General features: G+C 44.4%; 1 protein-coding gene across 3 annotated transcripts in view; it reads left to right on the plus strand.

Annotated features, from left to right (window-relative positions):
* CDKL1 (cyclin dependent kinase like 1) overlaps nucleotides 1-26288 on the plus strand; it is a 57007-nt gene extending 30719 nt beyond the window's left edge. Inside the window, exons 2-9 of one of the 3 annotated variants that reach the window (XM_021701460.1) lie at nucleotides 1987-2108; nucleotides 13815-13887; nucleotides 16294-16384; nucleotides 16988-17188; nucleotides 19863-19945; nucleotides 22743-22799; nucleotides 24181-24372; nucleotides 26181-26288. In XM_021701460.1, coding sequence (XP_021557135.1) covers nucleotides 1987-2108; nucleotides 13815-13887; nucleotides 16294-16384; nucleotides 16988-17188; nucleotides 19863-19945; nucleotides 22743-22799; nucleotides 24181-24372; nucleotides 26181-26288 — 927 coding nt within the window. The remainder of the gene's footprint in view (nucleotides 1-1986; nucleotides 2109-13814; nucleotides 13888-16293; nucleotides 16385-16987; nucleotides 17189-19862; nucleotides 19946-22742; nucleotides 22800-24180; nucleotides 24373-26180) is intronic. The other 2 variants (XM_021701461.1, XM_044918070.1) reach the window with 2 other exon arrangements.
* Nucleotides 26289-26891: the final 603 nt, after the last annotated feature.

The raw sequence follows: 26891 nt of genomic DNA on the forward strand, positions 1-26891 counted from the left end.
GTTCGCTGTTTGAGACATCGAAGCCGACGTGATTCTTCGGTTTAAGACAGTGGTCAGATCTGTCCTACTATTCTGGAAAATGTTAGCTCAGGCTAAAAGTTTCCAGGTATGTTACCCTAAACGTGGCGTTTTGTAGCTGCAAGTGCCCTGTTCCGAGGCCCACACGTGACTAACAGCCTGTAGAGTATCGTGGCCGTTTTATATTTGTTTCATCCAGTGTAGTATGTAGAGGAGGAATTTCACAACTTGAAGACACAGAGGGCTATTACAAAGAAAACGAGAAAATAGCTGTCTTCTGTATTTCCCTTGCTGGCTGCTTCTCTTCTTGATGCCCACACCAATGTGATCCAGCAGGCCGTTCAACATCTTCACTTTTTCTCCTAACTCCTTTTACCTCTTATGAAGTTATCTGCTTGTCTGTGATCAGTACCTCTGGCTACATATTGAATCACCTGGAGAATTTTGAGGAAAAAAACCAGATGCCTGGCCCCTACTTAAGACCAATTCAGGGTCTCTGGAGATGGGGTGTAAGCATCTGTAGTTTCTAGAAGTCCCCCTGAGACCTAGGACAGGTTACCTATGGCTCTTTGGCTGCATAACCTCCCCCGCACTCAGTAGCTCCGAACAAGAGTGATGTTTTATTTCTCACAATTCCGTGGCTTGCTGGAGTGTTCCTTCAGCTGGCCTTGCCTGGGTTCACTCTTGCAGCTGAATGTAGGTGGGGGTCGGCTGGGGGCTGAGCTTAACCAGGACACCTGGGCCTCCCTCCCCTTGGGCTCCTTCATCCTGGGCTTCTTCTTTTTTTTTTTTTAAGATTTTATTTATCTATTTGACAGAGAGAGAGACAGCGAGAGAGGGAACACAAGCAGGGGGAGTGGGAAAGGGAGAAGCAGGCTTCCCACCGAGCCGGGAGCCCGATGTGGGACTTGATCCCGGGACTCCAGGATCATGACCTGAGCCGAAGGCAGTCACTTAACCAACTGAGCCACCCAGGCGCCCCATCCTGGGCTTCTTCAGGGTGGAATCTGGGGTGGGGGGGTGTCTCGTGCTTTGCTTTGACTGCTAGAATTGGGCAGCAGTAATGTCATCTGGCGTCCTCTTTTGTTTCTTAGACGGCTGTCAGAAGGCCTTCATGCCCTGAAAAAATTTAATCATTTTGACTCTTCGCAATAATTCGTTTGCCTAATTGTCGTGTTTCTGATAGGATTACAGACAGAAGGGTCCAGGAAGCTAAGTACAAGATTTAGCCTTGGCAACACAACATGGATTCTGACCTTTTTCCTTTTTCTCTAGATAACACACCTTCAGGCACATCAGCTTAGAGAGTCTTCCTCATTCTTCTGTTTTAAAATGTTTCGTTAACCTAGGAAACACAATTTACTCATTCATTCCCAAATAATTATCGAATGCCTATTATGTGCAAGGTCCTGTGCTGGGGGTACAGCCACATCCTTTTGAGGAAACAAGAGAATCCTGAGGTCATGATTCTTATTTTCAGTGGTTTATATCTCTTGTATCTATTGACAGCAGAGGACATTGAAGAGTCAAAAGAACGATTGCTGGGTAATTCCAGAGGATTGCCAAGGAGACCTATTTCAGGGGAGCTATGAGATGTACAGGGACATTGAACCAGCCTGGGGAGGAGATCCGGGGACCCCTCTTTAGGCAGGGACATTTGATCTGAGCCTTAAAGGATGAGTTTGCATTAACTAGAAATTGCCCCGGATTTTTCATTCTCCTTTCTTTTCCAGAGTTCTCATCTCTCTCTTTGCCTTCACCAACCACCTGGGTAAGGCTGTAATCATTTACAAGCTGCTAACAAAGAGCTCCTTGAGAGAAGTAAGATCATACTGCTTGTGGTTTCCTTCAACCCAGGACAAGAAACTTCCTAAAGGACAAATTGCTCTCTTTTTCTTGAATCGGAATCAGAGAAAGCTATCCATCACAGCCCCAGCCTAGCAAACCTTGGTTTTTTTGTCTTTTCAGCAACTAAAGCACCCGAACCTCGTGAACCTTATCGAAGTCTTCAGAAGGAAGCGGAAGCTTCACCTGGTGTTTGAGTACTGTGACCACACGGTTCTCCACGAGTTGGACAGACACCAAAGGGGGTGAGTGATCATTCCTTACGCACGAAACACAGGAGCGCACGCCGGGATTTGGAGGGATATGAGCAGTGGCCCTTTTGCAGACCCGGTGAGAGCGGGTCATGTTTGCACGGCTGGGCCCGACAGCAGAAGGGTTACTGAAAAGGTTGGGAAAGAGATCATAACTCATCATGTTCACGAAGAAACAGCAGCATAATTAGGCTGAACTTGATTTCTTCGTTATGTTATCTGTGTCTCTGAGAAAGAAAAGGAAGGCTATTGGTTAGTGGCGCCTGATTAGGGAAGGGCAAGGACTTGGAGATTGAAAGCAGGAGTCCAAAGACAGCAACCAAGAGGAGGTTTCAGGCTAGAACAAACGTGGCGTTTCACCCGGAGCGATCCGGGCGTCTGGTCTGCTGTATCGGTCAGGAATTCCTTGGTGACAAGGGACAAGAGCCCACTGAGGCAAGCGTAGGTGAAGGACTGTGACGGTGGCCGTGACTGGGAAGGATGGGGAGATTCTGGAGGCTCTGATGATCTTGTCACACATCCCTCTGCAGCGCAGGCAGCTGCTTTGTGTGCATTACAAGAAGGCTTGGTGAGCAGGCAGAGCCTCTGTCTGCAAAAAAAAAGGGGTGTGTGCCCTTTCCTCTGGTTGAAGGTAGCCCCTTGCCAGAGTGAGTGGGGCGCAGGCTGGTTTTGGCGCCCACCCACTCCTCCTCGGCTGGATGTTTTAAAGGCAGAGCACCATCGGTGGTGGATTTTTTTCTCTCTCAACTCTGCTCTATGCTGGCTTCGTTCTGCCTTGCCGATGAGTCTTATAAGGTGGATGTGGGAGGGTATGTGTATGTGACATGTGATGGAAGGGAAAAATCTGAACTAGGAAGCCTGGCCGCAGGCTTTTTTCAACCTATGTAGCCACTCGAGAGGAAAGTCCTAGAAGAAGGTAGCATCTGCTTATATAAAGTCCAGTGGAAAACTCTACCTCAGGTCAGGTGATGCAGCTATCCCTGGGGCCAATCGCTGTGGCCAGATGGAGAGGCTAGAATGATGAGCAGGCCCTGGAAGATATAATGCAAAGTGGGTCAGTCAAAGATGACTTCCTGGAGGAAGTGGCCTTTGAGTTGAATGGCGAGGAGACTTAAAACAAGTGAGCAGCGAAGGATATCTCATCCTCTCCTTTTGCTGGGCTCCTGGGAGCCCCGCTTTGGCCAGGGACAATATGCAGAGTGGCGTTGGATATCAGGGTGGTGGCATGCCACCCCATTCCATCTCACATTCACACTCTGGTGGCTGGAGGCCGCGGCTCTTTCAACAATGCCTTCAAGCCCTGGCCGAGAGCTTGCTGTTTGCCATGCGGGGGTACTTACGTGATCAGCCGTGATATCCAGGCAAATGGGATTAAAGTGGCTTGTGGTTTGTAAGTGACCACGGCACAGGCTTTTGGTGTTAATTTACGCAGCCAGAGAGAGCCAGGAGAACAGACACCTCCCTTCAGAAAGTCACTGATACGGAGAAACTGTGTTCAAGGGAGAAAACATTTAGTATGTTGATATTTGCTATTTTGACAGCTTGCAACTGACACTTCAATTAAACCTATTAGTATGAATTAGTCCTGGCTATGTGGTACTAGGGAGATGTTGCAGGGCGTTTGGTTAATCATGTAGATTGAGTCACTTGGAAACACGGATTAGTGGGGGGCTGAAAGCAAGTGGGAGTCAGTTCTTTTTTGGCACAGAGTTTGCGCAGAAGGAAAAAAGGACAGGATGAGGCGTGATTAGAGTTTTGAAAGCAGATTTTTTTTAAACTCCACTGGCTAGAATATGTTATATATGTTCCAGGAAATAGAGAAAATAAGATTTAAATTCTAAGCCAGATGATATATATTTATTTTGAAGTTTAAAGACTTTTTTTGTTAGTTTGTGTTTTATTTTATTTAAGATTTTATTTATTTATTTGACAGAGAAAGGAACAGCGAAAGAGTGAACATAAGCAGGGGGGAGTGGGAGCCCCGTTGATTCTAGGACCCGGGGATCATGACCTGAGCCAAAGGCAGATGCTTAACTACTGAGCCACCCAGGCGCCCCTGTTAGTTTGTTTCAAAAATAAAAGTCACCGGGGACGCTGGAGTGGCTGAGTCTCTTAAGCGTCTGCCTTCGGCTCAGGTCGTGATCCCGGGGTCCTGGGATGGAGCCCCGAATCAGGCTCCCTGCTCAGTGGGAAGTCTGCTTCTCCCTCTGCCCCTCCCCCTGCTCGTACTTTCTCTCTCTTAAATAAATAAAAAAGCCAAAAAACCAAAACAAAACAAAAAAAATAGAAGTTACTTTCCATTATGCCGAATATTTGGCAATACTCCAATCTATTTTAAATGCTATTTCAAATTTTTGCTTGTCATCCTTAAGGAATAAATGTCATTAAACTGTATCAACCAATGATTTTGAAATTCGTAGGAACATCTTTTTCAGCTGAGAAATCTCATACTATAAAGTAACACTTTGTAAGCACATTCCCAATAAAAGCGGGTCGGCATCCCATGTGTGACCTTTGGCAAGATGCTTCTAGGCATTCTCACCTGTGAAAATGAGAGTTTAGGACCGGGTAGAGTTGAAGGGGACTTGCAGGTCTGTGATGCTGTGGCTTGTTGATCTGATAGCCTAGAGGTCAGAAGACTGCTGTTCTCCTTCAGTCTCATGTGTGGTCGGGGCAACAATGTCAACAAGGGAGAGTGTGTAATGCCGCTGTTTTCCCAGCCTGGGCTCAGGTGGGGTCCTCCTTAGGGTGTGGTACGCTTGCCCGGAGAATGTCCTGTGATCGCTTTATTCTAAGTACAGATTTCTAAAATGCAAAGTGGATCATGCCAGTCCTCTACATAAAATCTTGTCATCGCTCCCCAAAACTTATGGATGTGGTCCTAGCAGGGGACATAAGATTTCAGTCTCTCTACAGCCCCATTTCTCATCAGTTTGCCGCATAAAACATGACACTGCCGCCACAGAATCCTTTGCGTTCTGAGCTTCACTCAGCACATGCCGTTTTCTCAGTCTGCATTGCCTTTCCTTCTCTACTCTGCCTAGCAAACTCCTGCTTGTCCTTCAGTACAGCTCAAATATGACCCCCTGTGTGGGAACTATTTTAGCGGACTCTGAAGAGAGTCAGGAGTTCCTTTCTGTAGCATCCATCACGTCTTCTGGGATTGTTTCTATTACATACCCCATTTGCAAGGGAAACTATAAAACCTTCAAGGGCAAGGGCTGTGCCTTCCTCCCCTGTGTGTCCCCAGTATCTTCTAGCTTAATTCTTGGCGCTTCTTGGTACATCCCTAATACTTGTTGTTGAATGACCAAAGTTAGCAAACCAGTAAATTGATATTTACAAAATGGTTTTGAAGAAGGGTAATGCTAACAGTGTTTTGATGATTTTTCATTTTAAGATAGTTACTTTGATTAAAAATTCGAAAACCTGCTATTGTCCAAGGAAATTATCAGTACACTGCTGGAGCAACCTGTCCAGAGGGCAGTTGACATTGTGTGTTAAAAGCCTTAGAGAGGGGCGCCTGGGTGGCTCAGTCCGGTAAGCATCTGCCTTCAGCTCAGGTCCTGATCTCTGGGTCCTGGGATGGAGCCCTGAGTCAGGCTCCCTGCTCAGCGGGAAGCCTGCTTCTCTCTCTCTCTCCCTCTGCCCCTCCCCACTGCTCGTTCTTGCTCTCTTTCAAATAAATAAAATCTTTAAAAAAATAAAAAATACATAAAAATGAAAATAAAAGCCTTAAGAGACATTATCTTAGACCAAGCAATTCTACTTCTAACAATTTACCATAAACGTAATTGAGTACATGCATAAAGGTTTAGTTATAAAAGTGTTTGTTAAAGGATTTATGTGTTTTTTTTAATTTAAAAAATTTTTTTAAGTAAGCTCTGCACCCAACATGGGGCTTGAACTTACGACCCTGAGATCGAGAGTTGCCTGCTCTACTGACTGAGTCAGCCAGGCACAGTGTTAAAGGATTTTTTATAGTGAAAACATTGGAAACAACTGAAATGTCCAATAATAGAGGATGGTTAAGTAAATTATGGTATGTCTTTACAATGGAATACAGTGGGGCCACTAAGAATCATGCTTATAGATAAAATGTACGTTGAAATAGAAAAATGTTCATGAGTGGTTGCAAAATGAAGAAAAATGCTATAATAAAAATACATATTAATTTTTATAGAATTTATATATAGATAGAAAAAAGGAAAATAATACCCTATTAATGTTTTAATAGTGATACTTTGAGGTATGATTGTTATATATATATTTTTAAGATTTTATTTATTTGAGAGAGAGCAGGCGAGCAAGTGAAAGAGAGAGAGCACGAGGGGGGGGGTTGGGCAGAGGGAGACGCAGACTCCCCATTGAGCAGGGAGTCCGATGCGGGGCTCCACCCCAGGACCCCGGGATCATGACATGAGCCAAAGGCAGACGCTTAACCGACTGAGCCACCCAGGCACGCTTTATTTATTTATTTTTTTATAGTATTTCCTCCATGTTCCATTTGTCACTATGGTAATTTTTAATCCTTAAAATCATAAAGATAATTCTTGCCAAATCAGACTCCTTTAAAATACTTCTGGAGAAGATTCAAATTCCTGTTGCAATAAACAAGCAAGTGTGTGCCACAAACTGTGTATCCTGCCACAGTGGCATAAATACATACCCCTTACCATCCCCAGTGCTGTGCTCATCTTGTTTATATTTGCCCTCAAAACAAATGTATGATCATTCCTTACCTTCTGCAGAACTTAATATACATTGTACTTATTATTCTTTCAACTGTTGGTCTCTCCTCTGTCAAGGTTTGGTAAATGGCTAGTTTCCGTACTCCCTTATTTTTCTACCCTTCTCTAAGTGCAACCAGACACAATACTTCACTGATTCTTTTCCGTTACCACTGAGTCCGCCTCTGACTCTCATATAGTTGGTGCAAAGAACATCTGGTGGGAAAAGGTTATTACTGCAAGTTTTTAGTTTCTGTCCGTGGAATTCCACAACTTTTATAAAACACTTAAAATCTCTCTTTTTTAGATTGTAAGTGATATATTGTTTGTTCCAATAATGTTTCGAGCAACACAGAAACATAGAAATAAATAAAATTAACAGGTTGAGAATTATTTTCTAATTATTTTTCTTTGCATTTGTCTGTATTTAAATAGATTGTATTCTACATCATATAGTTATGCATTTTTTAAAGTGTATTCAGGAGCTGTCTCCCGATTCAAACATACCTACTTTTATATTTTTAAAATGGCTGCATGGCAGTCCATGGTACAAATATACCACAGTTTCTTTATTCAACCCCCCACTGATAAATATGTAGCTTGTTTCTAGTTTTTCTTTATCACTAACAAGACTACAGTGAACAATCACTTGCATAAACATTTCCATAGGATAAATTCCCAAGAACATATTATTTCTCTGGGAGCTTGGCCAGTCCTTCCTTCCCTGTCTTTGTTGTAGCCTTGTGGAGAAATGAATGTTGATTGTTTGTCTTCTTGGACTGTCTCAAGTATTAGAAGAGCAGTAGCGGGAAGGATGGCTGAAGTGCTGAGAATGCCAGAAAGAGACCTATATTCTCTCTTCATCATCTCTGCCATCTCTCATGTACCTGAAGATGTTTTTATTTTTATTTTTTTAAAGATTTTATTTATTTATTTGACAGAGAGAATGAGAGAGAAAGCACATGAGAGGGGGGAGGGTCAGAGGGAGAAGCAGACTCCCCGCCGAGCAGGGAGCCTGATGCGGGACTCGATCCAGGGACTCCAGGATCATGACCTGAGCCGAAGGCAGTCGCTTAACCAACTGAGCCACCCAGGCGCCCCTGAAGGTGTTTTTAAAAATCAGTTTGATCTCTTCATTATCACACAGCAGTTGTTTATGTTTCTCTCATTTCAATTTTATAGTTAGGACATTAGGGTCACAGTATAAGCTTCCCCCAAAATCTTCGAAAGGAGAGACAGAAGATTGCTTTCAGGGAGTTATTTTGTGAAACCATCAGGGAAGAGGTAACCTTACATCAGGCAAAGCCACCTCAAAGAAATAAAATGGCTGCCGGGCTTGTCAGATTGGACTGATTGTATATGTTTTATCTAATGTCAAAACCCTCCTAATTTGGGGATGCATGTAAGTAAGCAAGCTCAGGCTAATGACAACTACCAGTCAGATTGCCTACTTTCCCTCATCTCGAGATTCTTGACTCACCAAGCAGCATTCTGATCGTAACTTGACTTTGTTTATGCAGTTGTCTACAAGGAAAGCATAAGCTGGTACTCAGAATTTGAACATGGATGCAGACTCTTCCAAAGCTTTTGTTGGTTAAATATTTTCATACTTATTTGAGACGGTATAAGGCAGAGGGCATGGTGATGACGACCGTCATCATGGCATCTCCCTTCCCGTCCTCCGTCCTCCGTCCTCCTGGAGATTCCCAGCGCTTCCCTCTTTTGTGGCAGGCATCCAGTGTTCACTGTTTCAAGTCATCTTCTTTTATAGTTACCTCTTTTTGGTGGGGTGCATCCTTCAGGGGCTTCCTCAGAATATGAGAGGTTTCAGGGCACCCGGGTGGCTCAGTTGGTTAAGCGACTGCCTTCGGCTCAGGTCATGATTCTGGAGCCCCGGGATCGAGTCCCACATCGGGCTCCCGGCTCAGCGGGGAGCCTGCTTCTCCCTCTGACCCTATCCCCTCTCATGCTCTCTCTCTCTCTCATTCTCTTTGTCAAATAAATAAATAAAATCTTAAAAAAAAAAAAAAGAATATGAGAGGTTTCAAAAAAGAAACAGAGATGTGAGACCTTGCCCTTGCATTTTTAAAAAGTCTTTATTGTCTCTTCCCATTTGATGGATATTTTGTTTGGGTAGAGGTTTGTATGTTTGTTTTTGGTAGAAAATAATATCCCTTCAAAATTTTGAAGGCATTTTTTTAAGTGCCTTCTATCTTCCAGGGTTAGGAAGTCTGTTGCCAATCTATTTTCTGCTCCTTTGTGAAGTCCTGTTTCTTTATTTCCAGAAGCTTGGGGAACCCTCTCTTTGTTCACAGAATTCTGAATTATGAAAACCATGCGCCTTACTTTACTTCCCTTGTGTTGACACCTGGTGAGCTCCTTCTGAGAAGAAATTTTGAATTGTTTTGTTACTGATTTCCTGTCCTTTGGTTTCTCTATTTTCTTGTTCTGGGCCTTCGATTATTTGGATTCTGGACTCTGACTGGTCCTCTAGTTTTGTTTTTTTGTTTTTTGGGGGGTTTTTTTGGTGAGTAAAGCAACAGAAATTTATTAAGTGAAGATACAGAAAAAGCTCTCAAGAGTGATAGGGGTCCCAACAAAGTTGAGACAAGGTTGCCAACGAGGGCCTTTAGGGTTGGTCTTTTATAGAAAGCTAACCAGGGAACTTAAATCCTTATAACATCTCTATTGATAACACCTTCAATGGCTTACTTCCTTTTTAGGGGCTGGTTATTCTTCGTTGGTCACAGGTGATTATCATAAAGTCCCCCACCCCCGCAAGCCTAGGGCAGGGTGGGTCCCCCCGCCCCGGGTCATCTTGCTTTTTTATAGTATCTTGTTCTTATTTCATGGATGCAACAGCTTTCCTTTTCTCCCTGAAGGTATTAATGTTTTTCTTTTTTTAATGTTCTCTTCACTCTCTATGGTTTCACTTCCTTTTAAGTTGCTTTTTTCTGTTTGTTTTGGTTGCTGCCTTTCTCATTTGAGGCTTTTCTTGGGCCTCATATAGTCTCTGGTTGTGTGCCCATGGTTAAGAGTAGGGTGCTGTTGGAAGCTCTGGGCTTCACTGTTGGGTTATTTGGCTGGTTCATTTGCTGGGGAACCCCAGTGTCAGAATTTGCAGATCTTTCCTCCTGAGCTTCCCCCCCAAAAGTCTTCCAATATTTTCCTTGGACGGTAAAGTCTGGCTGCCTGCTTTGTCAGAAGCCAGTGAGGGAAGAAGCCTGGGGAGCCCCAGCATTCAGCAGTTAATATGTACTTAATCATTTAATCCTCTGTTTTTGGAACAGTATCCACGATCTCAGCTGTACCAAATGTCCTCCATTTTACACTCTCCAAAAACAAAACTCCAGCCTCCTACTAGGTAGGGGGAAGAGTGCTCCCTGTTGGAATAGAATAGGGGAAGGGATCTAGGGACTTGATAGTTTCCAAAACAGATTTTCCACACTCCTTCCCTCCCACTGCCATAGGATCTTGGCTGCCAGTTTCTGCACCTTTGCAGAATTCTTTGGAATAAATTGGTTGGTCTTCCATTTTCCCCTCTTCGGGCTTAGATTTTAGCATTCCAGGATCTGTTGTCAGTTTTCATTCATCTACCTGTTTTCCAGATTCCAAAATGTGTCGCTATTATCTCTTCTCCTGTTTTCTCTGGCCATTTCTGTCTTGGAAAAAAAAAAAAATCTCAGTGTAATTATCAGGTTTAGAGAGGGAGTGCAATTAGATGGGAGTGCAATTTGTTTAATCCACCATCTTAATCCGGAAGTCCTTTGAAACACTTTCTTCAGTTGGCTCTGGTGACACGGTTTTCCTGAGTGTTGCCTTGCTTTCCTCCCTGCTCAACCCCAGCCTCTTGCTAAATCCCTCTCTGCTTTCTGACTTCTACCTGTTGTAGGGCCTCGGGACGTTGACCTTCTCCTCTCTTTCTGTATTCACTCCTTAAGTGGCTTCATCCAGTCCCTTGGCTCCAAGTGCCATCCATATGCTCATGCTTCCCAAATTTCTATTTCCAGTCTGACCTTCCTTGTGAATTCAGAACTGCCTACCCAGAATATCCTTTAGATGTCCAATAAGCAGCTCAATATATCCACCTTTCCCTCCTCAAAACCAGCTCTTCCCTCAGCATTCTCCTCAGGAAAGGGCCCCACCATGGACCAGCTTCTCAAGCTACAAACCTTGGTGTGATTCCTTGATTCCTCTCTGTCTCTCATATCCAATCTCAGAAAGTCCTGAAGACTGTCCTTTTAAAATATAGCCCAAACCTGGCCACTCCTCTCTGCCATAACCATACTTCGGATGTTGACTTAAGCAGAGAAGCTTCCTGGAGCATCCTACCTAAGAACGCACCCTTCCAGCCCAGCACCCTCTGTACATATGTGTATATCCAATTCCAACCCAACACCACTGAACAGATCCTATTTTTCTCCCTTCCCATATTTGTACTTCCTTCTTCGGCAATGAAAAACTTGGCTCCTATCATCATCCGCTAAAAAGGATCTTGGAGATAGAGTCTAAGGCCCTGGCATTTCAGAGAAGGAACAGAGTAATAAAGAAGTGAAGTGAGTAGCCAGCTCAGGATGACACGAGGGGTTTTTGTTTTGTTTTGTTTTGTTTTGTTTTTAAAGATTTTATTTATTTATTTGAGACAGAGAGAATGAGAGAGAGAGAGCACATGAGAGGGGGGAGGGTCAGAGGCAGAAGCAGGCTCCCCGCCGAGCAGGGAGCCCGATGCGGGACTCGATCCAGGGACTCCAGGATCATGACCTGAGCCGAAGGCAGTTGCCCAACCAACTGAGCCACCCAGGCGCCCGACACGAGGGGGTTTTGATGTTTGAGGACTGTGTCCATAATGTGCTCAGCTTTAGACGAGCATTACTAATATGCTATTACAATTTACTTTTAAATGCTCTTTTTGCATGATTTCTTTTGGGAAATGTTTTTAGAGACTAAAGTGGCCTGGCACTGATGACCTTAATATTTAAGTCGTTAAATAATCAGAATACGTCCCATTTTTTTCTGGACAAAAAGTGGAGGGGTGCCTGGGTGGCTCAGTTGGTTGGGCGACTGCCTTCGGCTCAGGTCATGATCCCGGAGTCCCGGGATCGAGTCCCGCGTCGGGCTCCCTGCTCAGCGAGGAGCCTGCTTCTCCCTCTGACCCTCCCCCACTCATGCACTCTCTCTCTCTCTCTCTCATTCTTGCTCTCTCAAATAAATAAATAAATCTTTAAAAAAAAAAATCTTTAAAAAAAAAAGTGGAGGTGGCGGGGGGGGAGCATTTTCCATAGAAGGTCCTCTTCTTAGTTGTATTTTTCTAGGCCTTCTTTCCAAACAGGTGAGTTTTCCTAGCATTGTACCTCTGTGGCGCTAGCAGGGAGAGAGTTAGGAGAGAAGCGACTTCAAGCCCAGGGACATGGTTCTGGTCCAGAAACATCCCAGCTCTTCTTCCTGGCAGTGACCTCTTCATTTCCTCCACGTTGGCCCATGCTCTGATCTTCTTGAGAGGATTTCCTGAACGTCTGGTCTGTGACAACAGTGGTCTCGGGGCCCCTCCCAGAGCCTAGAAGCGACTTGTTCTGGTCACCTTAACACAAGTACTCCAGAGTTTCCTCCCTGGTTTACTTATTAGTTCTGGCTGAGGACCATAACACCATTGTTTAATGTTTGATTCATAAAAACAGTAAGTCCTGCTGGTGGGTGCAGGGCCCTCAAAATAAACGTGCTCTCTCTGTAGTTATTTCACTCATTGCCCAGTATTTTTTTTTTTTTATTTGACAGAGAGAGACACAGCGAGAGGGGGAACACAAGCAGGGGGAGTGGGAGAGGGAGAAGCAGGCTTCCCGCGGAGCAGGGAGCCCGATGCGGGGCTCGATCCCAGGATCCCGGGATCATGACTGAGCCGAAGGCAGACGCTTAACGACTGAGCCACCCAGGGACCCCTAAAAACAATTTTAAACCAAATTCTAGACATCATGTCATGTTAGCTCTGAATATATCAATATGTCTTTTTATTTATTTATTTATTTATTTTTTAAAGATTTTATTTATTTATTTGACAGAGAGAGAGAGAGAGATAGCGAGAGCAGAAACACAAGCGGGGGAGTGGGAGAGGGAGAAGCAGGCTTCCCGCGGAGCAGGGAGCCAGATGCGGGGCTCGATCCCAGGACCCCGGGATCACGACCTGAGCCAAAGGCAGACGCTTAACGACTGAGCCACCCAGGCGCCCCTGCCCAGTATATTTTTTAAATGCTCCCAGAAGAGGCGCCTTTTTCTAATTCGCATGAAGGGTCTGCTGGGGCTATTGGTTGCCCTGGCTGTCCAAGCCGAGCGTCAGCGGAAGAAGTGCTGGCAGCAATGGACCACGTTTAGACTCCGTGGTAGAGGACAAGGCAGAAGGATGGGGAGCGGAGGCAGCTAGCCACCAGAGAGAAGCAATGCGGGCAAAGAACCAGGATGCCTATGTGGGGTTTTAGTCATTATTCCCTTTTGTTACGCGGTACGCAAGGTCAACCTCTTCCCTATCAGCAGTAAAATCTCCATGACCTAAAAAAAATGCTGCCAGGGGAGTGTAGAGAAACCATGTGCCCACGCATGAAAGATGAATTCGGTCTCAAGGCATCAGTTTGGGGCAACTTGAAGAAAAAAAAAAAGCAACACCTTTTATGCTGTATGTGAACTAACTTCGCATCAACGAAAAGCTCCTTGTAGAAATGGAGCTCAGGTTAGCAGGCAGGTTTCCAGTGGCATCACAGATGATTGAGGTAGGTGGTCATAAATACTTGCGGAAACCCCTGTGAGTCTTCACGGTCCCTTCCTGTAGAAGGAGATGACTTAGATGCTCTGTGAGTTAGATGACTGGATGTGTCACTCACTACTTAAGCCTGTCTTACTTTCTTTTTTTTTTCTTCTTTTTTTGAGCTGAATTCCATGGCTACACTAAAGAATGTGTTTTTGTTGCTTCTTTATTTTTTATTAGGGTACCAGAACATCTTGTGAAGAGCATAACTTGGCAGACATTGCAAGCTGTAAATTTTTGCCATAAACACGATGTAAGTCTCATGATCATCCCTGAAAAATCAGAAGGCTGCCCTTAAACTGAGGTAGAGCCTTTGTACAAAATTTATATCCTACTTTTGTGGATATGCTTTTTCACCTAAGTCTTCTGAAGCCTGGTGGGGGGCCGTAGAGGCTAAAAAACACCAACCTAGCCATTCTTTCTTCTTCAGGTTACATTAAAGAGGTGTTTTTGTGATTTTAAGAAAGTAGTTATAGATGTATATTGATGAGACGCTACTCAGATTTAAAGGAGAATCCCATTCACTTGGAGTCCGCTTTGGTCTGGCACCCTGACAATGCTCTGAAGTCTGGGGGGGACCCCAGGGGGCTCATGCCTGTTGAGTCACAGTAGGCGGAGTCCCAAGCGCCATGCACAAATGCTGGTGTCTGTTGGTGAGATATGAGTGCCAAGGCTGGAGCAGAGCAGCCCCGTGGACACCTCTGATACTCCTGGCCAGAGCCAGGGTGGGGGGCACGGTGGGCTGCTGCCCAGGAGGTGAGTGGGAAGGTGCTGGGAAGGTGGATCCTCCCTCCAGAACAACAATGCCCACTCCCTGCACACAGAGGCCAGATGCCAATATTAGACCTTCAGTTTGGCCACCGGGGCAACTTGCCTGCACTATGTCATCTCATCTACTGCCTGGGTCAGTTTAGCTGGTGGGGGCTGAAGCCCCTGCCGCGGGCTGTTCTAAGTGATGTCTTCCTGAAGCTGCCTTCCTAGAAGTAGAAAATATGCAAGCAGCCAGTCCTTCTCCTGAGTGAGCCTCCACCTAGCCTAAGGCTACAATCCTCATCAAAATGCATGGATCCCAGGGACCATGGACACCTTATCTTGCTATTTATAGCAAGTGAGGGTTAGCACTTTCCTGGAAGCAGGTTTTAGGATGGGGGGAGCAAGAAGGACCTCATAAAGGTCCCGGTGAGGAAAATCAGAGACACTGAAGACAAATACAATGCATACCACTGTTCCCTGGAGAGTTCCCAAAGCTCTGGTCGGGAAGATGTGGGGAGGGTGTAGGAACTTGTGAAGAGTTCCCAGAACAGAATAGGAACACATTCTTGCCTACGAGTCCTTCTGACCATCTGTCATCATGATATTCATGGGTGTACCCGTTCAGAGTAATATGCGAAGCCAGTGGTAGGGGAATGGTGATCTTGGGGCCATTAATTGCTGAGAACCAGATAGATAGTAATAGAATAATTCAGAAATTGTCCCTCCCCCAAATTTTCCAGAATAATAAAAACCCATGGGGAAACACTGACACTGATCTCTCACCCTGAACGTCCTTTGGAGGGAGAACCAGGCCAGGCCCAAGAAGAACCTCTGTCCTCTCTCCAAATTCTAGAAAGTCAGTAATACCCCAGGGTTTCAGCTGCAAGCCAAAGAGGGTCTCTCAGATTGCAGCGGGATCCAACATTCTTCTCCCGAGAGGCAAAGGCTTGGAAGAAGCGAGGATTATTAGGAACCCCGAACGGGATTTTGACTCAAACGTTGTTTTTATGTAATCTTTAATTAGGTTGTTGATTTGTGCTTTGCCAAGAGAATTGTTATTTAATAAGAAAATCATGTGAAGATTCATAAACTCTCTTCTAACATTAGCCTGTTAAACAATGTCAGCTGTGGTTTGGAAACCACAGGTGATTTGAGTCTGAATTAGGGCGTGGGGGCCACGTCCCGCGGGGGTGGATGGAGCTCTAAGAACTCTGGTGTGTGGGACGGAGCTGACATCTAGCGACTCTCCCCAGAGGTTAAGCGCTGCCTATCCTTGTTTATCTTGTCAGGAGGAATGTCAAGAGCTGGAAGGGAGGTCTCTTGGCAAGCTCGCGTTCCCGCCCTTCTCTTCCCTCGCTTATCTCAGCAGACCCAGGGCTTGTCCTGTTTACCAGGCGGATTGTGTTCTGTTCTCAAACAACTGAACTGTGAATTCTGCTTATACATCAACTTGCAGCTCCAGCAGGCATGATGCAGGCCTCACCCAGAGCCTTTTAACATTTTCCCTTTCCTCTAGGGTTGCCAGATTATGTGTAGGGCACCCAGTTAAATTTGAATTTCGGATAAACAGTCATAACTTTTTGGTATAAGTATGTCCCAAAGACTTCATGGGGGGTATACTTATACTAAAAACTTATTTGTTGTTTATCTGGCTACCCTACCTTTCATTTTTCCTTTCTTCCTTTTTGGTCCTTTTGGGCCCTTTAGGAATTTGGGATGATACAGGCCATAATGAGTATGGTACTAGATTTATTTTAGGCTGCTATTTTGCAGCCTTTTATCCAAAAGACCAGTCAGAGGTTTTAATGATTTCTCAAATGTTTGCTAAATATTCATGAGTTATATTTACCCCATATATTATAGTTGCTCCTTCATAATCTGTTTTTATTTTTATTTTTATGACTAGTGCATACATAGAGATGTGAAGCCAGAAAATATCCTCATCACAAAACATTCAGTGATTAAGCTCTGTGACTTTGGATTTGCTCGGCTTTTGAGTGAGTATTGATGTTTCCTTAAGTAATTGTAAAAGACAGAAAGATTCTTTATATGAGAAAGGCTCTAGATGCTATAGAAAGCTAGTTTTTATATATTTTGGGCTTGAGCTTGCCCTAAATTACAAATCTTTAATTACTGAAAACATGTAGATACATATAGTGTTTTAAAAACGTATGCTGTATGTAAATTATACCACAGTAAAGTGGTTATTAAAAACTATGTTATTCTCCTGGTCTCTATCTTTTTTTTTTTGCTAAAATAGTACTTCTGAGAAATTCTATTTCAGAAGAGTGGTTTTCAACTTTGGCTGCAGATTAGAATCATCTGGGGAACTGTAAGTTGTAACTATAAAACTATACTGATCCCTCCCCAGGCTCTCCCCCAGAATTTCTGGTCTCATTGGACTGAGATGGGGCCCAAGCATTCGTAATTTAACAAATACTATATTCCGACTGATTTGAATATGCAACCAGTATTGAGAACCATTGATTCAGAAAAGCCATAAGATGGGGCACAAGCTTGATTTTTTAGGTCTTCCCCCTGCCAGTTCGGATTCCAGTCTTCCGTTGTTGTCTCTCTTTCCCATGTACCATCGCTGGCAGCTGGACCGAGTGACTACTACACAGACTACGTGGCCACCAGGTGGTACCGCTCCCCAGAACTCTTGGTGGGGGACACGCAGTATGGCCCCCCAGTGGATGTTTGGGCAGTTGGCTGTGTCTTTGCTGAGCTGCTGTCAGGGGTCCCTCTGTGGCCAGGGAAGTCAGATGTGGATCAGCTCTATCTCATCAGGAGGACCTTGGGTAAGTGGTGTTTTTGTCACACCTTTTGGGAAACTCAATAGTTTTACCTATGTCAACGTTCCCAGTCTCATTCAGTGCCCTTTACAGTTATGAAGGAGGGGTCCTCTAGAAGCCTTATTTAAATAATTCCATTAAAGGTGTCCACATTTGGGGGCGCCTGGCTGGCTCAGTCAGTAGAACATGTGACTCTTGATCTCAGGGTCATGAGTTTGAGCCCCGAGTTGGGCATAGAGATTACTTAAAAAAAAAAAAAGTGTCCACCTTTGTTTTAATAAAAAGAATTAGCGGGGCGCCTGGGTGGCTCAGTCGTTAAGCGTCTGCCTTCGGCTCAGGTCATGATCCCAGGGTCCTGGGATCGAGCCCTACATCGGGCTCCCTGCTCCGCGGGGAGCCTGCTTCTCCCTCTCCCGCTCCCCCTGCTTGTGTTCCTGCTCTCGCTGTGTCTCTCTCTGTCAAATAAATAAATAAAATCTTAAAAAAAAAAAAAAAAAAGAATTAGCGATTGTGAGTACATACTAATCGTCCAAAAAGACACAAGGTTCTCTCTTCAGTATTGTTTGGATGAAGTTAAACCCTGAATAAGGATCATAGCAACAATATAAAAGCTTACATTTCTGTAAGGGCTTAGCAGTTTGCAGAATGCAGTTGTCTTTTATTTCGTTTGTTATGCTATGGTAGTTCATTCTTGGGAGATCCTTCACTCTAGCCTGCCAAGCTAGATTGGATCATTTAGATACTATAGAAGATTCTAAACCTTCTATGTGTCAGGAAGAACAGCTGGATCTTCTGGTATCACTCTTGTCTTTGTCTCTACTCTTGGGGTATGATGGGGGAGGGAAGGGGTGGAGAAGAGAGACTTGGAGCGGGATGGAGGAAAGCTGTGTAAGCAGTGACTGCCCCCTTCAAAAGTCGGGGACTTTAGGATGCCTGGGTGGCTCAGTCAGTTAAGCGTCTGCCCTCGGCTCAGGTCATGATCTTGGGGTCCTGGGATCAGCCCCCCGCATCAGACTCCCTGCTCAGTGAGGAGTCTGCTTCTCCCCTCCCCCTCCCCTCTCCTGCCCTTCTCCCTGCCCTTCCTCCTCCCCCTGCCCTTCCCCCTCCACAGCCCTTCCCCCTGCCCTTCTCCCTCCCCTTGCTCTGTGTGCTTTTGTTCTCTCTTGCTCTCTCGCTATCTCTCTCAAATAAGAAAAAAGCCTAAAAAAAAAAAAATCAGGGAGTTTAGCTACTGCTCCCCAGTTTAAAGCAAACTTCCTCCTCTAAACTCTTGCAGTACCTGCCCTCACCTTGTCTTGTCTTGCGCTTTTATCTTCCCAAAGATACTGTCACCTACCTGAGGGTAAGATCCTGTCTTACATTTCAATATGTCCTCCACCAGTGTCTGCACACAGTAGGCAGGAAGCATTTGCTGACAGGTCTTTTGAGTGACCGGTGAGGCGCCTTGGAGTGCTTCCACGTGCAATCAGCATTCCTTTGCTGTTTCCCCTGGTGATTTTAGGGCAGTCTCTTCACATCCATGCTTCCAGCGCTCTGATGGAAGACCGTTATTAAGGTACAAGCAGGGTGCTCATGATGAAGCTCGCTGAGATCTGGGGCTAGGCAGTAGAGAGTATATTTTGGCCACTTGTACAAAATGGGACAAGACAGCAGCTTTTGGATTTGAGTGCAAGGTACAGTTCCAAAACAAATCAGCAAAATTAGGCATTTTGATACCTTGGGGTAGCATTTCTGGGGCCCTGGTTGGGAGGTTTTTGTTGTCCACTCTGCTTTGGCGAGGGGGCCTGAGTGGGCCCCGGGGGTGCCCTGCTGCGTATCTCCTGATGTTCTCTGAACAAAATTCCTCTTCACGTGTAATATCCCTAGAATTTTACACGAGGGTGATTTTAACTGATTTGGCTGAAATGTGGACAGGGCGAGCCTCACATCATCCCCCAGAATGTAGAAATGCTTCTTTTTTTTTTCATTGAATCATATTGTAAGTGCTCTCCAAGCAGTAGATAAAATGGGATTTCCAAGTGATTACTATTTAATGAAACAAGAAAAGTGGTTCCAATTTGGAAACGTATTCCTTCTAGCTAGAAGATCTTCTATGATTCCCTCCCTCCCTCCCTTTTTTCTTCCTCACTCCTTCCATCCCTCTCTCCTTCCATCCTCCCTCCCTCCCTTCCATCCTTCCTTCCATCCTTCTTCCTTCTCTCCTTTCATCCCTCTTCCTTCCTCTCTCCCTCTTTCCCCACTTTCCTCAAATATTTATTGACAGGCACTATTCTAAGTGCTAGGCCAATACACTTTTATATTGACCCATCAGAATTCAATGAATAGGATTTTGCTTTGTACTTGTTGCACTTAGGCTATTTTTTAAAAAGGCATTATTTTATTTGTGTGTGTGTATGTGCTTCTGAGCGGTTTGGATTCCTCCAGTACACTGTGAGTCCTTGAGGGACCGTGACCTTGTAGCCTTCACTGCCCATGCATGCCTCCTCTACACCTGACACTGCTTCAGCCCCTGAGGCCTCAGGACAAGCTGTGGAGGGTCGCCTCAATGCTTCCCTCCGACCGAAAGAGCAGACTACAGCCTTCCTTGGTAGTGGGCCCAGACACAGCCCGGAGGGAGAGAAACCACAGGTCAGCGCTTGCTAACCGATCTCATTTTACCCACCTTTCTTCTTGTCCAAAGGAGATCTCATTCCTAGGCACCAACAAGTGTTTAGCACGAATCAGTACTTCAGTGGGGTGAAAATTCCAGACCCTGAAGATATGGTGAGTGACCCGATTTGGAAAGCTCTCTGCACGTCAGGGCTAAGGTTACCAGGGTGTGTATGTGGCGATCATTCTCTTTACATGGGGAGTTGCAGGCTGACAGGATTTCGGTAGCTACTCAGCTGCCTGAGCCCCACAGCCCACTCTGCGCTGGAAGGTGAGTCTCAACGTGAAAAAGAAAAGTGGGGCAAATTGGCTAGCAGACCCCGGCCTTCAGTGAGAATTCAGAAGTTGCTGAGAGCTAGCCAGCACGTTGGACAGGAATGCCGATCCGCCTGCCCTGAGCTCACCTGTTCTTCATCATTTTCAGCAGCTGAAGCTGTAGGTGTAGCTCACATAGTGACTTAGCCAGGAAACTCCAGCATCGCCCAAGTCCCCTACTCTACTGTACTCCTGCTGCCCAGACCGTGCCAGGAGCCAGTGAGGAACTTGCTTGGCCAGCCTCATTCTGGTATCTGTCCTCTATGGCCAGTGTGGAGAAAATACTCATTTTTTAAAACTAAAAAGTTTGAAATGTGCATACTCTTAACCCACTTTCAAGAATTTTTTGCAGTGAAACCAGTATACAGGGGCGTAAATATATAGCATTCTTTAATAGAAATTGTTTCCTTTAGTGTTCCATCAGTAGGGGATTCATTAAATAAGTTATGGTATATCCTTACAATAGAAATACCAGAGAGCCAGTAAAAGTAATTAGATTTATATGTATTCACCTGAGAAAAAGTCCATAATGTACTGCTAAATGAAAAAAGAGGTTATAAAACAGTATATATAATTTGACAAAATTTAATACATGTTTAATAAATACACAATTCATGTATACATATATTTACATATATAAATATAAAATAACGAGACAACTTCTGGAAAATCATGCAAAGCTTTTTACATTTGTGAAATAAACGGTTGCAAGGATATATACCAAAATATTAACAGTGGGTATCTCTTTGTGGTGGTATGATTTCTTTCTTTATGTTTTTTTAATATTTTTTGAATGCCCTCTAATGAGCCTGCATTATAATTAAAAACATTTCAGAGCACAGTTAAGGCTTGTGAAATCATGAGTTTCTATTGTCTAAGGAAGGCACTTTCAAACTGAAACTAAGGCTCTGATTGTTCAGTTTCCAGATGGAAGTTCTGTCAAGTTCCATTTGAGCTCAACCTCTTGGCTTGTCCCACAGTTGGAGGCTTTCCCCTTCCCCACTGCCTCCTGCCCTTGCACCGCTAGGAATAGGAAAAGTGGGTCACGCTGGGAGCATGCTGGGACAGAGAGGCAGGAATGACACCTGGCATATGGGAGGTGACCCAGCGGGCTCCCTTGTGACCTGGACATTCCCAATTCCACACTAAATATCACTTAGTGATTTCCTGCTCGCTTGTCTCCCAGTGAAGACTCCGGAAACAACCCAGGCTTCATAAATGTAAAAAGCTTCCCAAGGTTTCCCAGAGGCGGGCCTGCAGGGGATTTCCTGTTGACAGAAACACAGGAAGACACAGTGCGGGGGCTGCCCGAGCAGGGGAGCGGGTGGGGGGGGGGTGGGGGGGGTGGGAACACATCTTTGCCCGAGTCCCTCTGCTGGTCAGTCTCCTTGCGGGCTTCTGGCGCTGGGAACCCAGCTAAGCAAGCAGGATGGGCCCTCCTATCGCAGCCAACCGGCCGGCCTCAGCCCAGGCCTTGTTCCTGAGACAGCAGAGCTCAGTGTCAGCAATGTCCTGTCATTCCCCAGCAGTGCTCAGATTTAACACGCAGAAATAGCAAGAGAAATATTGAAGATAAGTGGGGGGTGGGGGGGAAACCTAGAACATTCAAGGTTCTAATACAAATCTGCTGTAGGATTTTTTTTTTCCCCTGGTGATCTTAGGGAACTCCACAACTGAGGCTCTAATCTCTTATCCTTATCAGTGATTAGTAAGTGCACACTGGGAATTTGGTGGTCTGGGGGCTGATTCCCTGTGCAGAATAACTCTGTGCACAGCACCCAGAGTCGTATTTCATTAGATGAGCCTGGCCAGTCACTCCAGCCTCGGGCTCACAACTGCCATCTCTAGATGTTCCCTGCTCTCAGCTGCCCTCCTTAAGTAGCCTCTGTTAGTGGTCTGTCTCTTTAACTGGCCTGTCTGTCCGCCTGACATTCAGCATTCCTGCTTGTTATTCCTGATTGTCTCTAGCATGTGACCGCAGCGAAATAGCCTTATATGGCCAAAGGGAGATTGATGAATGTCTACTCCGGACACTCTTTAAAACAGTAGGATGAACAGGGAAACAGCAGGCTCTTGTGGGAGGAGAAAACAATGTTTATTCCAGAAAAACCTAGAAGCATCTGTTCACCTAGGTAGGAAAAAAAAATCTATTTTGAAGCTTCCTTTATATAACTGTCAATAAATGCAAAAACTGGAGCCTCTTTTAAATGCCAAAAATTATTCTGAGGAAAGGCAAGTTATATAAATTGAGGCAGAAGAAAAGTAATAAGTTGCTTCACAAGTGGTTTTTTTTTTTTTCCTCTCATTAATTAATGTTCCCTCATAATGTGCGACCTGCCCTGCGTCAGCTCTTTGGGAAGTGAGGGGGGTGGTGAGGAGGAAAATTTGGAAAAGAAGTTTGGAGGTGGAGAGAGAAGGAGCTTGTGAAACAGGCACAAGGAGGTTGTTTCAGCTGGGAGGTGGGTGGACAGAGGTGGAGGAGGCGAGGAAGGTGCCAGGAAGATGCTTCTCTCACTCTGAAGACATTCCATCTGAGGTCACTTCATCTTTGAATACATACTGTAAATAAAACCCCCTTTTCTTCTTTTTAAAACAGGAACCACTGGAATTAAAATTTCCAAACATCTCTTATCCTGCCCTGGGGCTCTTAAAGGTAAAATCATAGTTCCTAACAGACTGGTGTCACCGGGGAGTCTGAGTGATTCATATCCGTTCATGAATGGAAAAGTGTTCCTTTTAGAAGTCTCCTTCTCCTTTGAGAAGTATAAATACTTTCAATTTTTATTGACATTCAATTACAATGAAAACATCTGTAGGTGTTTTTCACTTGAAATAAACCCAATATTTTGTATTTGAAATCTAAGTTTACAGAAAATAGACATTTCAGAGGGATAGTACTTGTCTTACAAAGGGATCCTTTTCTTCAAAAAATGTTGGGTCATAGGATTGATTGGTTGGTTGGTTGGTTGGTCGGTCGGTTGATTATATTGGGGCAGCAAAGCAAGGTTTATTGAGCCATAGCAAAGTGATACTACAAAGCTCCCAAGGAGGGAAGGGACCCGAGGGGGTTGTACCATAGGATCCATTTAAATAGCCAGCCCCCTAGTACATTTTTTGTTTTGTTTTGTTTTGGTGCGAAAAGGTGGTTTTATTAAAGCACGGATATAGGATCTGTGGGCAGAAAGAGATGCCCGCCCCCCCCAGTATATTTGAAGTAGGTTTTGATTTTAAAACTTCGACTTTCAGAAATATATAGCCCTTATGTAAAATCAGGTACCAAGTAAAACATTTGCAAGTTACAGTCCATGCCCCACCCATTTCAAAGTGTTTAATACATTTACTGATGCATTTATGATATAATAAAAAAATTGAGACAGTTCCTTGGGGTATGTAATTGTGAGATTTAATCTATCCAAGTATGAGCCGGATGGCCTACTTAATGCAAATAGTTAAGAATGATGTAATACAAAGGCATGTATATTATGCCTCTCCTTCCATGCGTGCATATGTATGCTATAATGCTTAGACTATTTCTGGAAAAATATACCAGAGAAAAAGGAGAAGCTGAATCTGGAAGGGGGAATGGAAGAACTAGAGTGGTGAGGAGACTTTGCTATATTCTGTATGAATTTTATTTTTACCACTTGTAGGCATTTTTTAAATAAAAACCTTAATTTTTAAAAGTATATACAAGGGACCAAACTGGTTAAGTGAATTATTCCAGTTGGATACTGAGGTGAACTCAAAAATCATATCCTACTTCCTCAGGGCAGAGCGCCAGCTGACTCCTCGACAGAATAAAGTGAAGACAATGATTTTTTTGTTACTATTTCTAGAGACTGTTATTATGTGGTTATCCATTTAGGAATAATTGTGGAAGGAACTAAAATCACGATTGGTGCGTTTTTCCTACTTTTCCCCCTTCCTGTTCCCAGCTGAAGGGTTTGATCCACCAAAGAAGAAAAAAAAAAAAATGATCGTAATAAGTTAACACAATTTTAAAGAAGTAAGAATGGGGACTTCTGTTCTTGTAGGGCTGTCTCCACATGAATCCTGCTGAGAGACTGACATGTGAACAGCTGTTACAGCATCCATATTTTGACAGCATCAGAGAAATGGGGGCTTCAACCAAAGAGCTTGACCGACCGATAAGGAAGACCCTAAGACAGAGCCGAAAGCACCTGCCTGGGGTAAACATGGCGCGCTCTTTTAGGGAAGCATCCAGGGTCGCACTTTCAAATGATCTCATGCCTGCCACCTGGTGCGGAGAATCTGCATCTCCGAATGGAGGTGGCAGTTGCGGCTTGCAGCTCCAGCACCCTCGTTCCAGCACGAGGAGAAAGGTCCTATGATCTCTCAGCCAGGGCACCAGATGCGTCTGCGTCCGAGGGCCCCTTCTCCCTGCATCCTGCAGGTGTCCTTCCCTGCAGTTCCTTCCCTGCTGCGGCAAAGCAGCCCGGGACAGCGCCGTGCATGAGCACAGGGCTGAGCCCTGCGGAGCCTGCTTTTTGTGCTTTGGAGAATAAAATCCAGTTGATCCCAGGCAGCTCTCTGTCATCATGTTTACTCTCAGTATTGACTGACATTTCAGGTTTATCCAAAAATGGAACCGTTTCCCCCTCGCATCCTTTAATCATCAGAGTTGGCTGGGGTAGATTCGGTGGTGCGTGCTCTCAGTGGTATCCACCGAACAGCTTATTTTATCAGAGAACGGCGTCCCAGCGGCACACTGGGAGCCCGTGAAGAACATGACTGGATGAAGTAGGCATAGTAGCCTTATATTAAGCGACTTGTTGTAAGCCAAAAGCTCTAGTAATTTAGGATGGACTATAGTTAGAACCACAACTAAGATGAGCTGGCTACTCCTGGTCCCTTCTGGATCTGCTTAGGGAGGCCTTAATCTGTAAATTATTATGCCCTAGTCTTTCCCCTGGCAGCCTCCACTGCCCAGTGTGCTGAATGGCATCTGGGTGGTGTATGTGAGGTTTGGAGGAGAGAAGAGGACGGACAATCCATTAGGAACGGGTACAGCATAAACTGCAGGGTCCTGAGATAGACCAGAGTTACAAAATTAAGAAAGCTTTATTTTGTTCTCTGTCATATATGACCCAGGTAACAAAACAGGCCGGAATAGACAACCGCCCCTGCCCCCAGAGTTACCACTTAGCTTGCTGTTCCTTTGTGTTCAAGAGTAAAGGGTCTTTGATGGGAATATTTCTACTTGAAAGAATAGGGGAACCCACTAATTGATGTATTGCACATAGGCTCTGAAGGATTCAACTGTTTGAAGTATTAAAAAGTAACCACTTTGCAAATACCTAAGGCCATGTAGTACAAAATACATATATTTTTTGTATGTTCTCCTTGCTTTCATTTGATATTAACAATAAATTCAAACATTTTCTGGGGGCATGAAGGGAGCCGTTTTGCCTTTTGAACTAAGATGTAAGGGGGCAAATCACTTAAGTGCTCCAGACGTCAGTTTTCTTTGCTGGCAAGACAAGCTTTGGCTTAAATGATCCCTGAGGCCCCAGCAAGCTCTTACCTCCTGTAAATCTATGGTTTTTTTCCCAATAATGTTAACATGTCAATTTTTCTTTTTCATATTCTCTAAATTTTCTTGAATGTGCATGTTTTGCTTTTTAATATAAAACAAATCTTTAGGGGCGCCTGGGTGGCTCAGTTGGTTAAGCAACTGCCTTCGGCTCAGGTCATGATCCTGGAGTCCCTGGATCGAGTCCCGCATCGGGCTCCCTGCTCGGCAGGGAGTCTGCTTCTCCCTCTGACCCTCCCCCCTCTCATGTGCTCTCTCATTCTCTCTCTCTCTCAAATAAATAAATAAAATCTTAAAAAAAAAAAAAAATCTTTAAAAGGAAAAAGGGAACAAATTTAAACATGTCCTCAGGTCCTGGATTCTGTGCAGAAAAAGTATTTCTGGGCTGAAAAATTGACTGACTTACCTCTTTTGGGATATGTACTCAATAACGAAAAGAGCACACGGCATTGAACCTCATCCTGTGTTTTGTATTTGCAGTTGCAGGGCCTACCTCAGCTGACCAGCAGCAGCTTCCTTCCAGCTTTGGATAATAAGAAGTACTACTGGAATATGAAGAAACTGAACTACCAATTTCCAAACATTTAAGGAGCTTGGAGATGGATGATGAAAAAGGAGTTAATAATTTAGAGAAAATAAAATGTATACGTTTGCTTGAAAACAATCATGATGTTGAAAGAACATGAGGAGAATACATAAGTAATAAACGTTGGGGGGGGGGGGTTGGGGGGAGGGGGGAGGCCACCTGGCAGAACAGAAAGGGAAATTCCAGAGGCAGCCTTTCAGGCTTCACGATGGTGATCAGAACGGAAAGGAAACACTTGTTTGGATTTTCACTTGCATTTTTGTTGTATCTAAGTAGCTGAGCTAAAGGACAGAAATAAAAACTGTATTTACTACCCCTATCTCTGGCAAAATTAGAAATGTAAGAAGGATTTATGCTCCTATTGTACCATATGCAACAAGTGAAAAATGGATTACAAAATACCCATATGTATTTCTTGCAGAGCTTTTGCCTTGAATCCTATCCCCTGCCTTTTCAGACTGTCAACATCATATTTAAGAAGAGTTTTAGTTCCTGAAATCAAAATGCTTACAATTCTATTTCCTGCTTGCTCTATCTCTAGCTTTTCATATTTTAAAACATTTTTAGAATATTTAAGAGTTCAAAATACTTAAAATCATGGATTA

This window comes from Neomonachus schauinslandi, chromosome 9 (genome assembly GCF_002201575.2).
Source record: "Neomonachus schauinslandi chromosome 9, ASM220157v2, whole genome shotgun sequence".
In the NCBI taxonomy this organism is placed as follows: domain Eukaryota; kingdom Metazoa; phylum Chordata; class Mammalia; order Carnivora; family Phocidae; genus Neomonachus; species Neomonachus schauinslandi.